A 14,019-nucleotide genomic window follows, 5' to 3' on the forward strand; every position below is an offset into this window, starting at 1 on the left:
CGGGTAATTATCCCAGTGGATCCATAGAAGACTCGACTATCTTAGCAGGTTGGATATGCTTCCCAAACAATCACCTTCAGCCCTCGGCAGTTGCAACCCATTCATACCAGCAAAACAAGTACCAAGCTCCACAGGGTTCTTTGAAGACTATCCACAGCTTTGTTGGACCATGTTAATTCCACAGTTAGAAACAATATGAGTACATATTTGGAGAGTTTCATAATGCTAGCTTGAATGAAAGAAGTAAAAAATATATCTCTGAACATAAATTCAAAACATAATGCCCAGGGCTTCAAACACCTACCAATGATGGTTGGAATGCATTATCAGAAAGGTTCTCATTCGAGCACCAAAAACAATGCAGAGGCTATTTCATTGCTAAAATTGTGCCCATGTTTCAGAGGTGATCGTGCATTGTTATACAGGATCTCCACAAGAAATTTGTTTTCTAGGTTCTTAAGATTCAATTTCCCTTCGCAGTCGGACACTTCCCATACTCCTATAGCTACATCTTTGTCTTCTTTTATGAAGAAACAAGCAATGTCCAAGAATATCTCTTTTTCCTCATCATCAAGATTGTCATAGCTTATTTTCAGCCTGCTTTGGACATCCCGGGGAAGTGTCTTGGATATTTTGCGGAGTTGGGCTTTCCAATACTCCATATCTTTTCCATAAAGTAAGTCCCCAAGAACTTTGAGAGATAACGGTAATCCATCACACACATCCAAAAAAATTTCAACTAATTCTTCAAATCCTACAACAGGTTGAGGATTGTGGAAGGCATGCAGGCAAAAAATCATTTCAGAATGTTCGTTGTCGAGGCCTGTCAGCTTGTAGATAGGCAGCTCTCCCTTTCTTAAAAGAACATCTTTATGGTGAGATGTAACTAAGATTAAGCTATCAGAACTAAGGACGCCCTTCACGGGTGAAAATAATGCATCCAACTGCTTGTCGTCATCGACATCATCTAAAATTATTAGAGCTTGAAAACAAGATAGACAATTAGAAAGCTCTCATTTCCCATCAGTGATGCTACTTATTTTCAGATCCTATGAAGTCAATTCCTTTATAAGTTTAACTTGCAAATCAATTAGGGGAGTTCCTCTCACAGCTTCCAAAAAACATGACTTACCGTAAACTGATGTGTTGCACTTAAGTATTCCATTGCCAAGGTCGTCTTCCCTACTCCACTAGAACCCACAATCCCCACAACCTTCGTCCCCGTGCTATGTTGTTGCTGCTCCAATAAGATTGATAACACTGAACACTGAGGTATTTGACTTGCATTATTTTTATTTTAAAGATGATCAAGTTGAATGCTTGCACAAATCAATATTTTGTTGGGAGTTAATCTAGTCGGATCTAATGGTGGTAGAACTCCTAATCATCTAACAATGGATCTGAGGATGAAGAGTGGTACAAAGTGGCATTTGGGGGAGTTATTTTCAAAGGGGAACATCTTACAGTGTAATAAATATATAGTTTTTTTGCTCTTAACATAACGAAATTTTCGAGCGAAAACAACAATGACGACAAACAATGGTAATCTTGTACGCTACAATAATAATGACGATATGACAAAGGAAGCATAACCAGGAAGAATTCATGTTGCACATCACATATTAAGATGCATTGTGCAATAACATTACCAAACTCTCAACCACTAGCAACACAAATAAATATTAATAAAAAAAAATTATAAAAAATAATAAATAATTTATAAAGTTAAACTCTGATAAATTAAAAAAAAAAATCACATATTTGACTTAACTAATAGGTGTTCAATGCTAAATCAATTGTATAATATTTTCGACGAAACAATAATAATAATAATAATAATAATTTATTATAACCAAGGAAATATTTAATAATTTTAATGTGAGATGTTTTTAATAATAGATTTATATCATAATTAGTTGCAAAATTTATATGATCCCAATATTATGGTTAGAAAATAAAGATTAATATTAGTGTAATACCTTAAATAATAATAGGTTATTAATCTTAGTTAATACTAGAAGCTAGTCGTGATAATTACTAATAGTAATAATAATAATGTTAGTATAATAAATTATTATTATATTATAATTATAATTATGTAGTAATATTATTAACATGAATCACTATAAGTGTATATACAACCATACAACCTTGAGTATTTCCAACTCCTTCTTCTTATAAGATGAAACATTCAAGCAACTAGTATGAGCAACTAACAACAACCAATAAAAATACAGGATAATGAAATAAGGGAAACGGTGACATGTATTAAGTATGAATATCATCAAATGCTACCATAATTAGAGCCTCATATTTATACTCCTCCGAAATAGTGAAAGGATGACCCTAGGGAAGGTCACACTAGACTAGGAACAAATGATAACACCAAGGTGAAGTAAGGGAACAGACATAAAACTCAATCATCATGGTCTATAATATAATTTCAACCTATGATCCATTTTATAATTTCAAGAACATGTATGCAAAAATGGGTATGTACCTCACAATATATGAGCCACTTTCATTAGATTAATATCATAGAGAAATGACAATGTACTCACTGAAGAATTGGAAAAGGCATATGAGGACAACTATCTATGGATTATGGTACGGGATGTTATTTTCCAAGTTGCATTACGGGAGAAGAAATTTCTCCTAGGTTTACCCATGCATGTGGATGGGTAAAAAAAACCAAACACTAAATCCCTTTCCTGAAACCATGAAGTGATGTTGGACTCTCCTTGAATGGTGATACCATTACTCAACCTTGATGCTTGATATCCAAATCAAAGCATTCATTAGACATCATGGGAATAAAATTATGTAGTAGGGATTACTACATCTTATTCCCCTTTCCTAGCTAATGGGAGTGATTTGTCATTTGTCACACCATTTTCCTTAATGAATCTATGACTTGAGGTGAGAGATATGTGCCAAGGTATGGATTGAACATATGTTGAATCATTGAGATAGAATTTCATATGTTTTCTCCTTAATGCCTTAATGTATTTAGAGTTTGTCGTTATGTTGTGTTCTCAAAGTGTACAATACCAATTCATCATTTCAAAATCATGATATTGTTGTCTTATTCTCTCCAAAATGAAAGAAAGGAGCGAGTCCGTAGGAATAGTGTTGAAGACCATGTGCTTGATGATTAGATGATAGTCTCCTAATACAATGAGTTTTTTATTTGAATTTTATTGGATAGATTGAGTCATTATAGGAAAAGATAGGTATTATCTTTATTATTGATCATGGTGTCAAGATTCCATTAATAAGTGTATACCATTTTCCCCTTGTGGTTGTATGTATCCCCTCTTGCACCTACCTCCCTAAGGTTTCCTTTTGAGGATCTATTAAAGAATAGGGTAAATAAATTTTGGGAAGCCTTCCATTCCTTGAATTCCTATGAAGTTATATGAATTTGTTAGCTTGACCTAATCTGATTTATTTGAATCTCCAACCTGACAAAGTTATAGCATATTGAATTTTTTCGACCAAGCTTCTTCATATTTCTATAGAACTTGATGCTATGATGTTTGAATACTTTTATATTGTGTATGTTCATCTATCAATGTGTTAGATCACACTAATAACTATTCCATGGCCATCAAATTTAATGGGAAAATAACTTTATTTCTAGGAATTCATATCTTCCAACAAGCATATTTTCGGAGGGCCATATAGAGGTGCTATAAAATGTCTTGTTTTTAAAGGACCTCCAATACAAATTATATCATTTATTAAAAATACATATCTCAGGTGTTAGTATACAAATACACTTAACTACTCCCTTTATTTCATTTTCCATACATTCCCTATGTACTCTCACTCTAGAAACATGTGATGTGTTGTTTCCATCATTTTTTTACAAAATGCACACCATGGGGGTCCTTGGATTCTGTGTTTGCATATATTTTCAGCTATGAGTACTTTCCTATGTGCCAAGGTTACGCAGAACATATGGACCTTGGGGATTCCATCTAAATGCAAAAATTTACTCCATATGGTCCCTTGTGGAAGGAAGTTTTCATTTCTCAGCTAATAGAGATAGTCCTTTTTCTCTATGTAGATAGATTTCTCCCAACCACTTTGATATAAAATCGAGAGTTTTCGTAGAGCACAACCTTTAATTTAGTATCTTTGGAGTCCTTGAGAATGGTGGATAGGGGCTAGTAACTATCCAAATTACCACCATGTCCATGTCCCAGAGTTTGAACAGGATGTGATATCAAATAAATTTGAATTCCTTTATTAAGCTAATCATTGTTGAAGAAGAGGAAGGTCTCAATTATGCATTAGATTTTATTACCCCATTATACTATCCTTCCATATTTAATTTCCTTATAATTTCCAAGTATCTAAATAATATTGGAGAGTAGGTAAAGTTAAGTCACTTTGATAAGTTTCCAAATTCGAGATCTCTCCTAATCTATCAAAGGTCCATACAATTTTTTACCCTAACCCCAACAAATATTTTTGATGCAATATATTTTTCCAATAGTGGAAGCTTCTCGTGATAATCCTCCAAAGGACCTTAATTCATAGAGTTGTATTCATCAAGGTGGGGTCTTTAATTCCTACACCTCCACTGGTTTTTGTTTCTCTAATAGTGGCCGAAATGACTAAATGGGATCTCTTTGTATTTCTCTTTCCCCTTGCCACATGAACTTGTAGAGGTCATAAGCTAGTTTTGAGGAAATCCCCTTTGGGACAAGTAGAGATAATTTTTTTGGATATGTGGTCCATTTATCAAAGGATTCCTATTGAATATGTTTCAATTTCTCAAAGAATGCATATTGAATATGTTTCCATTTCTCAAAGGCTAAATAAATGGCTTTAGGCAACCCTTTTTCCCATTCCACCTCTACACAATTACAAGCATAACTGAATAGTTTATCTTTCGGTGAGGGACTATCTATGTATTTTCTATGGACATTTCCAATGGATCTCAAGATAAATTCATTCTACAAATGCAATAGAAGGTGAAGAAGATGGACCCAAACTAATAGAGATTTATGTATGTCATTTTCTAGATTGAAATCAAGTGACTGGTGATTCAAGTGCATTCCTTTGGTCCCAAAGAATAATGTCCACTTCAAAAGATGATATTGAAATCCTCTTTATATTAGAATAAGAAGGAATAAAACCCTTGGTCATTTAAAAAATGGGAAATTATTCTTTTGATTAAAGGCTCTGAGTTCTTTGGATACGTACCATCATTACTCGAGGAGGAAACCATAACCCAATACAATGCTCTATGATACCTTTTTTTGATATATTCATGGCCATATGATAAGATATGGGAGGAAAAGGGTCTTTAAGAATCACTTCAAACTTTTTGACAAAGTAAGTTTCAGTAGGTGTCACAATTTTACACAAATTGGAAATAGGAGTCTTTAAAGATTAGATATCAAGGGAGTAAGAGCTCTTTTCTCGTTATTAACCCTTACTATAACAAGGTACTAAGGTTTTAATAAAGCACATCTCATCAATTCAAAATGCTTATACTTAACTATAAAATGTAATCACATCTTATAGAAGAAAATGAATAAAACACATATATGTGTGTGTGTGTAGTCTAACTTATAGACGAAATGACCTTTTCACTTAATTTGGCAATACAATCTCAAGTAAGATTGTGATTTTTTGTTGTTTAAAATATATCTTTGAATGCATAAATGGATTCAACACCTTGAAAAACCCTTGGCGCAAATAACTTAAACTCATATATATATATATATATATATATATATATATATATATATATATATATATATATATATATATATATATATATATATATATATATATATATATATATATATATAGATATAGTCTAACTTATAGACGAAATGACCTTTCCACTTAATCTGGCAATACAATCTCAAGCAAGATTGTGATTTTTTGTTGTTTATAATATATCTTTGAATGCATAAATAGATTCAACGCCTTGAAAAACCCCTAGCGCACTCGAATTCTATAGATTAAATAACTTAAACTCAAACTTTAAAAAAGCTCTACCTAATTTTGATTAAAATCGACTAGAAAAATGCTCAACAAAATGTGATTTCGTTTATAAATTAAACTATATGTAATTATAATTATAGTGTTAGGCTTAAACAATTTGATTATATAATGATAATCATATAAACTAGTAAAGAATAATTTGATTGTATGGTAGTAATTATAAGCTATTAAAAAAAATATAGCAATCTCTAACCAAGAAAATATACTAAGATTTAATATTTTAAACACCCTTCAATTGATCTCATAGTTTAAGAATTATAAATGAATGGTAGTAATAGTACATTAAAAAGATTTCCTCACTGGCTCAACGTTGCGGGACTCTCGGCTACCTTCCTCCCCGTTTACCCGCTTCCTGCACGAGAATTACCTCCTCGACAGCTTTGCATCTCCGTCGTTCCCGTGATACACTGTCGGTTATTGCTCTTACCATCGGTCAAGTTGCTTGTTTCAATTTCCTGCTCCCCTAGCAGCTGGCGCAATGGACCTAGACCTAGTGGACTACTCGGAAGACCCGCTGGAGGAGGGATCCATCTGGATGTCCACGCATTCAGCATCGGAGGGCTTGCTAACTTACAGTGACGTTCTGACTGGCACCATTGCTGAGCTTCCACAATTTTCTGGTCCTTCTAACCCTGTGGTTATCTTATCGGATGATCCGCAACCCTAGACGGCTCTCTCCTCACCTCCTTCGTCGTCGTCTACCTTGGGGTTTATCTTGGGTTGCCTTAACCCTAGCCCCGATGACTCTGGTCCTATTCATGACCCTCCGCTGACCTCGGTTACCCACACTTCACTTGCTGTTACCAATGCCGCTACTAAACAGGCTCCCCTGAACCCCCCTTCTCTTCCTCTCCCCCATCAGGTTGTTTCACGACCATTCCGCCACTCTCGGATGCCATCCCCGCAAACCCTAACCCTCAGTGGAAGTAACAGAGGATATTGAAAGAGGTTTGGAACATCACCCTTCTGCAAGTGAGCCACGACCCCTGAAGAAGTATAAATGCTTTAAGACCAAGGCAAAGGACGTAATTTTGAGGCTCGGGGAGGATATTCAGTGGGGCGACACCATGGATTTTGCAGATAGGGTTCTTGTCAGCAGAATTAGGGGTCGGAATTACACTGCGGCATGCTTGAAGACTTGGGCCTCGAAGGTTTGGGGGCACCACTTGGTCGACATCCCCTTTGTTCAAACATTCATGCGAGGTTGGTTCACGTTGAGGTTTGCCAGACCTGACCACACGAACTGGGTACTGTCCTCCTACTGGCATTTCAAGCATGCCCCTGTTTTGTTGAAGCGATGGACGCCCTTATTTGACCTGGAGACAGAACAGATTGGGGTCGGACCTATTTGGATCAGGCTACCTAGCTTGCCACTGCAATTTTGGTCAGAAGATATATTCAGAAGGATTGGGAACTCGCTGGGCACATACATGGAATATGATAAATCATTCCAGACCACGGGTATGATGGCATATGCAAGGATTTTGGTGCACTTAGACACCAGAGGAGGACTGCAGGAACACATCACCATTCAATGGAGATCCTCCTCACGAAAGCAGATACTGGATTATGAAGGAGTACCTTATCAGTGCCAGAGATGTCATAAGGTTTGACACCTTTTCAAGGATTGACTGTTGAATCACAGGGATAAGAAAGAGGCACAAAACAAGGCCTTTGAAAATTCGGAACCTCATCCACAACAGCCGACCGAGGTGGAGGATACAGAGGAGCAGCAGACAGAAAATGAAGTTGCAGAGGTGGACACTGCTAAAGGATCAAAGAAGAAGCGTGGGAAGGCACCTTACCAGCCACCCTCCCCTCCATTGACGAGATCTCAGGCAGCTCAGGGAGATGTCTTCTCCACGGGTATGTCTACTTCTTCTTTCTCTCCCACCTCATCTTTAGCTGTAACAAATTGTTCAATTACTTCAAATCCCACATTGATCTCATCTGCACTTAATCCGCATACATCTTACTATATTTCCCCCTCTGTGGGTCATTTGATTAATCATGGTATTAGGTTACTCAACCCATCAATGTGGCATGCACCTTTCAAGCCCCCCCTCCAATCTTTACATTTACCCAACCATCCATTACTTCGACACCCTTCCATCCCCCACCATCCCATTCGGTAGCCTCCATCTCCTGATATCCTTTGCATTCAAAGGGTTGACTTCAAGAGCTGGATGGTGTGGGATTTGATCCAAAGGTCACCCCCATACCTCTTAAACCTCCCAGGGGACAGCCATCATCCCTCTCCAAAGCCAAGCACTTGGCGGGTGAAGAGGTGGCGCAAGGTAAACAGTAGACAATTGACAGGGTTCTTAGAGCAAGGAATACCCTAGTCACCCCCCCCCCCCATGAAGATCCTATCCTTCAATTGTCGAGGGTTAGCTAGCCCTGGTAAAAAACTAGCTTTGAGAAGACTTTTTTCATCGGTTACAGTTGACATCATATTTCTACAAGAAACCCTAGGCATGTCCAGCACTATTATCCATCTATTAGAATCATGGTTGTCTGGTTGGTCATTCTATACAGTGGACATTTCAAGTCATTCTGGAGGCATTGCTCTAGGAGTTAAGAATCGCACCATTGAATTGAAGAGGGTTTGGGGGGGAATTGGACACTTGGGGGCTGACATATACTCTGCCACCTTAGAGGCAGAATACAGAATTATCAATGTATATGGCCCTTGTCATGATAGGGCTGATTTCTGGAGGAAATTACTTAGCTCCTCAATTATCCAGAAAGACAATATCATCCTGGGAGGGGACCTAAATTTCTCTATTGGTTTCATGGAATCTTGGGGTCAACAGGCTCAGGTAGATGGGTTGTCTGATTTTTTTTCAAACCTCTTGGAGGATCACAACTAGATTGACATCCCCTCTGCAAAGATTCAATACACCTGGAGGAACAATAGAATTGGGGAACACAGTCTAGCCAGGAGACTGGATCGATTTCTCATCAAGGAGGCCTTATTCAATGAAGTCCCATGGATTAGACAATGGGTGGGATCAGGAGGCATATCTGATCACAGACCTATCTTTCTTGAACTGGATGGTGGTGATCCCAGAATTAAGGCACCCTTCAAGTTTAACTCTTCCTGGTTACGAGACCCCACATATTTGAAACTTGTATCAGATTACTGGATTAATCACCCGATTGGGGAAGGAGGGGATATTGTTGATGGGTTTGTTCGCAACCTTAAGGAGTTGAAGTGCTTATCCAAAGATTGGGCACACAAGAAAAGGATACAGGATGATCTCACGCTTCGGAATGTTGAACAAGAAATCTCCACATATGAGGAAAACACTAAAGGCACATTTTACTCTCAAGACCACAAAGATATGATCACCTCCCTTATCCAGTAGAGGACTCAAATACTAAAGGATAGGGAAGAAAGTTGGAGACTTAGAAGCAGGGAGATTTGGCTAAAGGAGGGTGATGATAACACCAGATTCTATCACAAATTTGCTAATGGAAGGAAGGCCATTAATACTATATGGGAACTACAGAATGAACAGGGGCACACAGTTCAATCATCCAGCGATCTGGCTAACCTAGCCACCTCACACTTTAAAGACATTTACAAGGCTCCTCATATTGCTAACTTGGTGGAAGTTATGTGCACAGCTGAGCTTTTCCCTAGGTTTGTGGACCAGGACGAGGCACTGGAACTTACAAGGGAGGTCACTATGGGAGAACTTGAGGCCACATTAAAATGGTTCAAGAAAGATAAGAGCCCAGGCCCGGATGGTTGGTCTATTGAGTTCTACATTGCTTTTTTTTACATTCTTGGCACAGATCTACTAAAGGTTATTGAGGATTGCCGTAGGAATGGCAAAATGTCTACGACCATCAATTCTACATTCATTTCTCTTATCCCCAAATCGGATAACCCCACCACTTTCAATGACTTCCATCCTATATCTCTCTGTAATTGCATCTATAAGATTATCGCCAAGATCATTGCTAACTGACTCAAACCCATCCTATCTTCCCACATATCCCCTGAGCAATTTGCCTTCCTCCAAAACTGACAAATTCATGAAGCTGTTGGAACAGCTCAAGAATTACTTCATTCTGTCCATCTGAGAAAATTGATAGGCATGATTTTCAAAGTTAATTTACAAAAACCTTTGGCAGAGTCAATTGGCTTTATATCAGGATGTTATTAACTCATTTGGGCTTTCCCTATGCTTATATTAAATGGATAATGTGTTGTATTACCAATGTATCTTTTAGTGTACTAATCAATGGAGCAACTACCCCCTTTTTTCATGCTAAGCGTGGGCTCAGACAAGGTTGTCCACTCTCCCCACTACTATTTCTTCTCATCATGGAAGGTTTGAGCAGGATTATTGGAGCTGAGCATAGAAGGGGCAGGATAGAAGGCATTAAAATCACTGACACATGCATACTTACACACCTCTTATTTGTGGATGATGTGCTTATCTTTTTGAATGGGAGCATTGGGGATATTACAGCACTACAGAATGCCTTTGGACTTTTTCAGCAAGCTACTGGTATGGCCATTAATGTCAGCAAATCCACTCTGACAGCCACGGGATGTACACAACATGAGACTCATTTTGCACTCAGACGCTTTCCTTTTACCCTTCTATCCATTGAAGAGGGGTTGAGATACCTTGGTTATAGACTAAAGCCACAAGGATACAAAAATGTTGATTGGATATGGCTCATCACCAAGATTGAAAAGCGCCTCAACATCTGGTATCACAAGTACCTTTCAAGGGCTGGCAGACTGGTCCTCATCAAAGCAGTCTTGGAAGCTACACCTATATATTGGATGACGCTAGCTTGGATACCCAGAGGTATTCTAGCCAGGTTGCAAAACATTTGCTGCTGCTTTTTATGGAAAGGGAACCAACAAGGAAGAATATTTGCTTGGGTTAAATGGGATACCATCGCCAGACCTAAAAGATGGGGAGGATGGGGAATTAAGTGGCTGGACATTTTCTCCAAAGCACTGGCGGCAAAACTGGGTTGGCAGCTTATTAATGCAAACAGTCTATGGACTAAAGTTGCTACTACCAAATATATTTTCCCCTCCTATATCATGGACTGGATTCAGCATGAACAGAGAGTCAGCACTAATATATCGATCATATGGAAGGCTGTCATAAATTCCATCAACCTCATTCGAGATGGACTTACATGGAGAATACAATCTGGAACTTCTGTTCGTATTAGGGCTGACCCCTGGATAGGATGTGGCAATGCACATAGACTGCCAGAGGATTTGAAGCATTATCTTGCAGGCCAAGGAATTACGCATATCAGTCACATAGTGGATGAGGTGCACTCCTCCATATTTCAACAAGCCTGGAAATCTATACTTGACCTCAACATACCTACACAATGGCAACAGAACTGGCTTCTTTATACTGATGCATTGACTGAGTCTCATATTCGGATCACAGAAGGAGAAGACGAGATTATTTGGGCTCATGCCAAGCATGGCAGATACACACCTAAGGAGGGGTACTTGATCTTGATGGAATCAGTCAAGCCACAACTTATTGAGCCTTGGTGGAAAGCTTTATGGAAACTTAAAGTTGCGCCCAGAACTCGTGTTCTCATGTGGACAATCCTCTTCAACAAGATTTCGACAGGCTCAAACCTGATGAAGCGAGCTTTCCATGGACCGTTTTGGTGTCATTTATGCAGAGAGAATTCTGAGGACACTGAACATTTATTTCTGGATTGTCTCATATCTAAAGAGCAATGGAGACATATAACATCATACTATCCCTCTTTAAAATCTTGGCAGGGAAGGAATATCACAGAGGCTTGGAGCTCTTGGTGGACTGCTCATAGTGGGAAAGAAAGGAACATGCCCTTAATCATGTGCTGGGCTATCTGGATTGCTAGGAATCAGGCTATTTTTCATCATAAGGCCCCTCACTGGAACTCAATATTACCTAGGATCATTGCTGATTATGACCTGCTACCTGAAGAAGACTCTGTCCCTACCCCTAGAGTCATACAACCTGAAGTCATCAATAAATCCATCCCGTGGGCCTATTTCGATGGATCAGCCCAGGATGTGGGATGTGGGGGAGGGGCTATTCTACATTTATCTGATGTTCACTGTTTTAAAATTCAAATGGGCTTGGGGAGGGGAACAAACAATTTTGCTAAACTTTGCACAACCAAATATCTCATACAATTCGCGTTAGAAAAACACTGCAGACATCTACAACTCTTTGGGGACTCAAAAATTGTGTGCAACTAGTTCAATAAAACATCAAATTGCATTGCATACTCATTGAGGCACATATTAGCTAAGGCTCACAAGCTTATATCATTATTTAAAACTTTTGTATGTCATCACATTTTCAGGGAGTGCAACACAGGGACAGACTTCCTATCAAAGGATGCAGCGCACAGGCAGGATGACAATTGGTTAATACAGGAGGAGAAGGATGGTGCTTTCTACTAGCACTACCACATACCGTTCATAGACTTACATGCTATATAATGGGCTCACGAGCCCCGGTAGAAATTCTTTATTATATGTAAATATTTAAGTTTTTTTATGGTTTTCACACAAATAGTACTATGATCGCTCTCTTTGCGTAGAGACAGTTTTTATATTATGGTTGATATAACAGTGCTCCCTGCATGGAACACATGCTTTTTATTTTTGTTCATATATATACTGACACGCTATCTCTCCTCACATATGTATATGCTACGACGTCTACAAAATATAATTTTCAACATATTAATGGAAATTACGACTTTTCCCTGGGAAAAAAAATAGTACATTAAAAAAAATTATATGTATATGTATATATATAATAATCACGCTAATTTATGTCTAAAAAGTTTAATTATTGAATAATTAAATTTAAAGTTGTTAAAATATTTAAACAAAAAAAATTATAAGTTAATTTTTTTTATAATATATATTATTGAATTTATGCTATGTAATTAGTGTATTATGTATATAGTTATTATATACATCAAGGTTATTAGAGGTATGTAGGTTTATATTTGTGTCTAAAAAGTTTATTTATTAAATAATTAGATTTAAATTTGTTAAAATACTAAGAAATAAAGAATTTTATAAGTTAATTTTATTGTTTATAATATTTTTTAAATGTAGTTGAAGTAAGAAATGGTTTTTATCTAAACAATTTTACAGTCAATTTTGTTTAAAATCAGGTAGATATTTTTAAAAATCATAAGCTGTTTAATTTACAGAGATTAAGTGTTGTGAGGTTTTGTACGTTTATTTTCACAAGTACATTTTAAACAATAAGAAATCAAAAACTTACTAAAAATTGTATTGTTTAGTTCTAACTAAAAACATAACTTATCTATTAGTTAGACTAAATCTTTTTTTTAATTATGTTTATATACAATGATATAATATATATGTGAATTTTTGTTATAATTTTTACCATTTAATACACATTTAAAAATAATAATAATTATTATTAAATTATTTATATTTTTTAATAGCTATAATTAAATATTTTATATATTTTATAACTTAAAAATTCAAATAATAATAATAATAATAATTTACTTACTAAACTCGAATTAAAAAACAAAACAAAAAACATTTATAGTTTTAGTTTTAGTTTTTTTTTTTTTTTTTTTTTTTTCTTTTTTTTTTCAAAAGGTGGAAAAACCTATCAAACTCAGTTTGTCAAACCAACAGTGAGGACAGCCATCTCTGGCTGCTATCCGTGAATGTTAGTTTAACACATCACTGTTATCAAGGAAAACCACGCCACCTGAAATAACCCGCTGGTGGTCCGTAAGGGAGCAGACTTTCACTCCTGCCAGATGCCTCTGGGTCTTGGGCCGTTAACCTGTTTCCTTACGTCCGAGGAAGACGAGCTCTTAGCCAAGCAGAAGCAGTTTTAGGGCATACTCCAGGCCCAAAAACATTTACAGTTTACACAAATTTGTTTAAAAAATTGAATTTAACACTAAATTAGGTGTTACACA

General features: G+C 36.9%; 1 protein-coding gene across 1 annotated transcript; it reads right to left on the bottom strand.

The window, feature by feature from the left end:
* Positions 1-338: 338 nt before the first annotated feature.
* On the bottom strand, positions 339-6,460 carry LOC149188384 (disease resistance protein RUN1-like). Its single transcript, XM_089409940.1, has 3 exons — positions 6,398-6,460; positions 1,133-1,237; positions 339-944 (listed from the first exon to the last, which is right to left on the bottom strand). Exons 1-3 carry the CDS (start codon positions 6,458-6,460, stop codon positions 339-341), a joined length of 774 nt encoding a protein of 257 aa, XP_089266066.1.
* Positions 6,461-14,019: the final 7,559 nt, after the last annotated feature.

Source organism: Pinus tabuliformis, chromosome 3_1 (assembly GCF_031772625.1).
Source record: "Pinus tabuliformis cultivar Carrire ecotype Pingquan chromosome 3_1, CPIR1, whole genome shotgun sequence".
Classification (NCBI taxonomy): Eukaryota; Viridiplantae; Streptophyta; class Pinopsida; order Pinales; family Pinaceae; genus Pinus; species Pinus tabuliformis.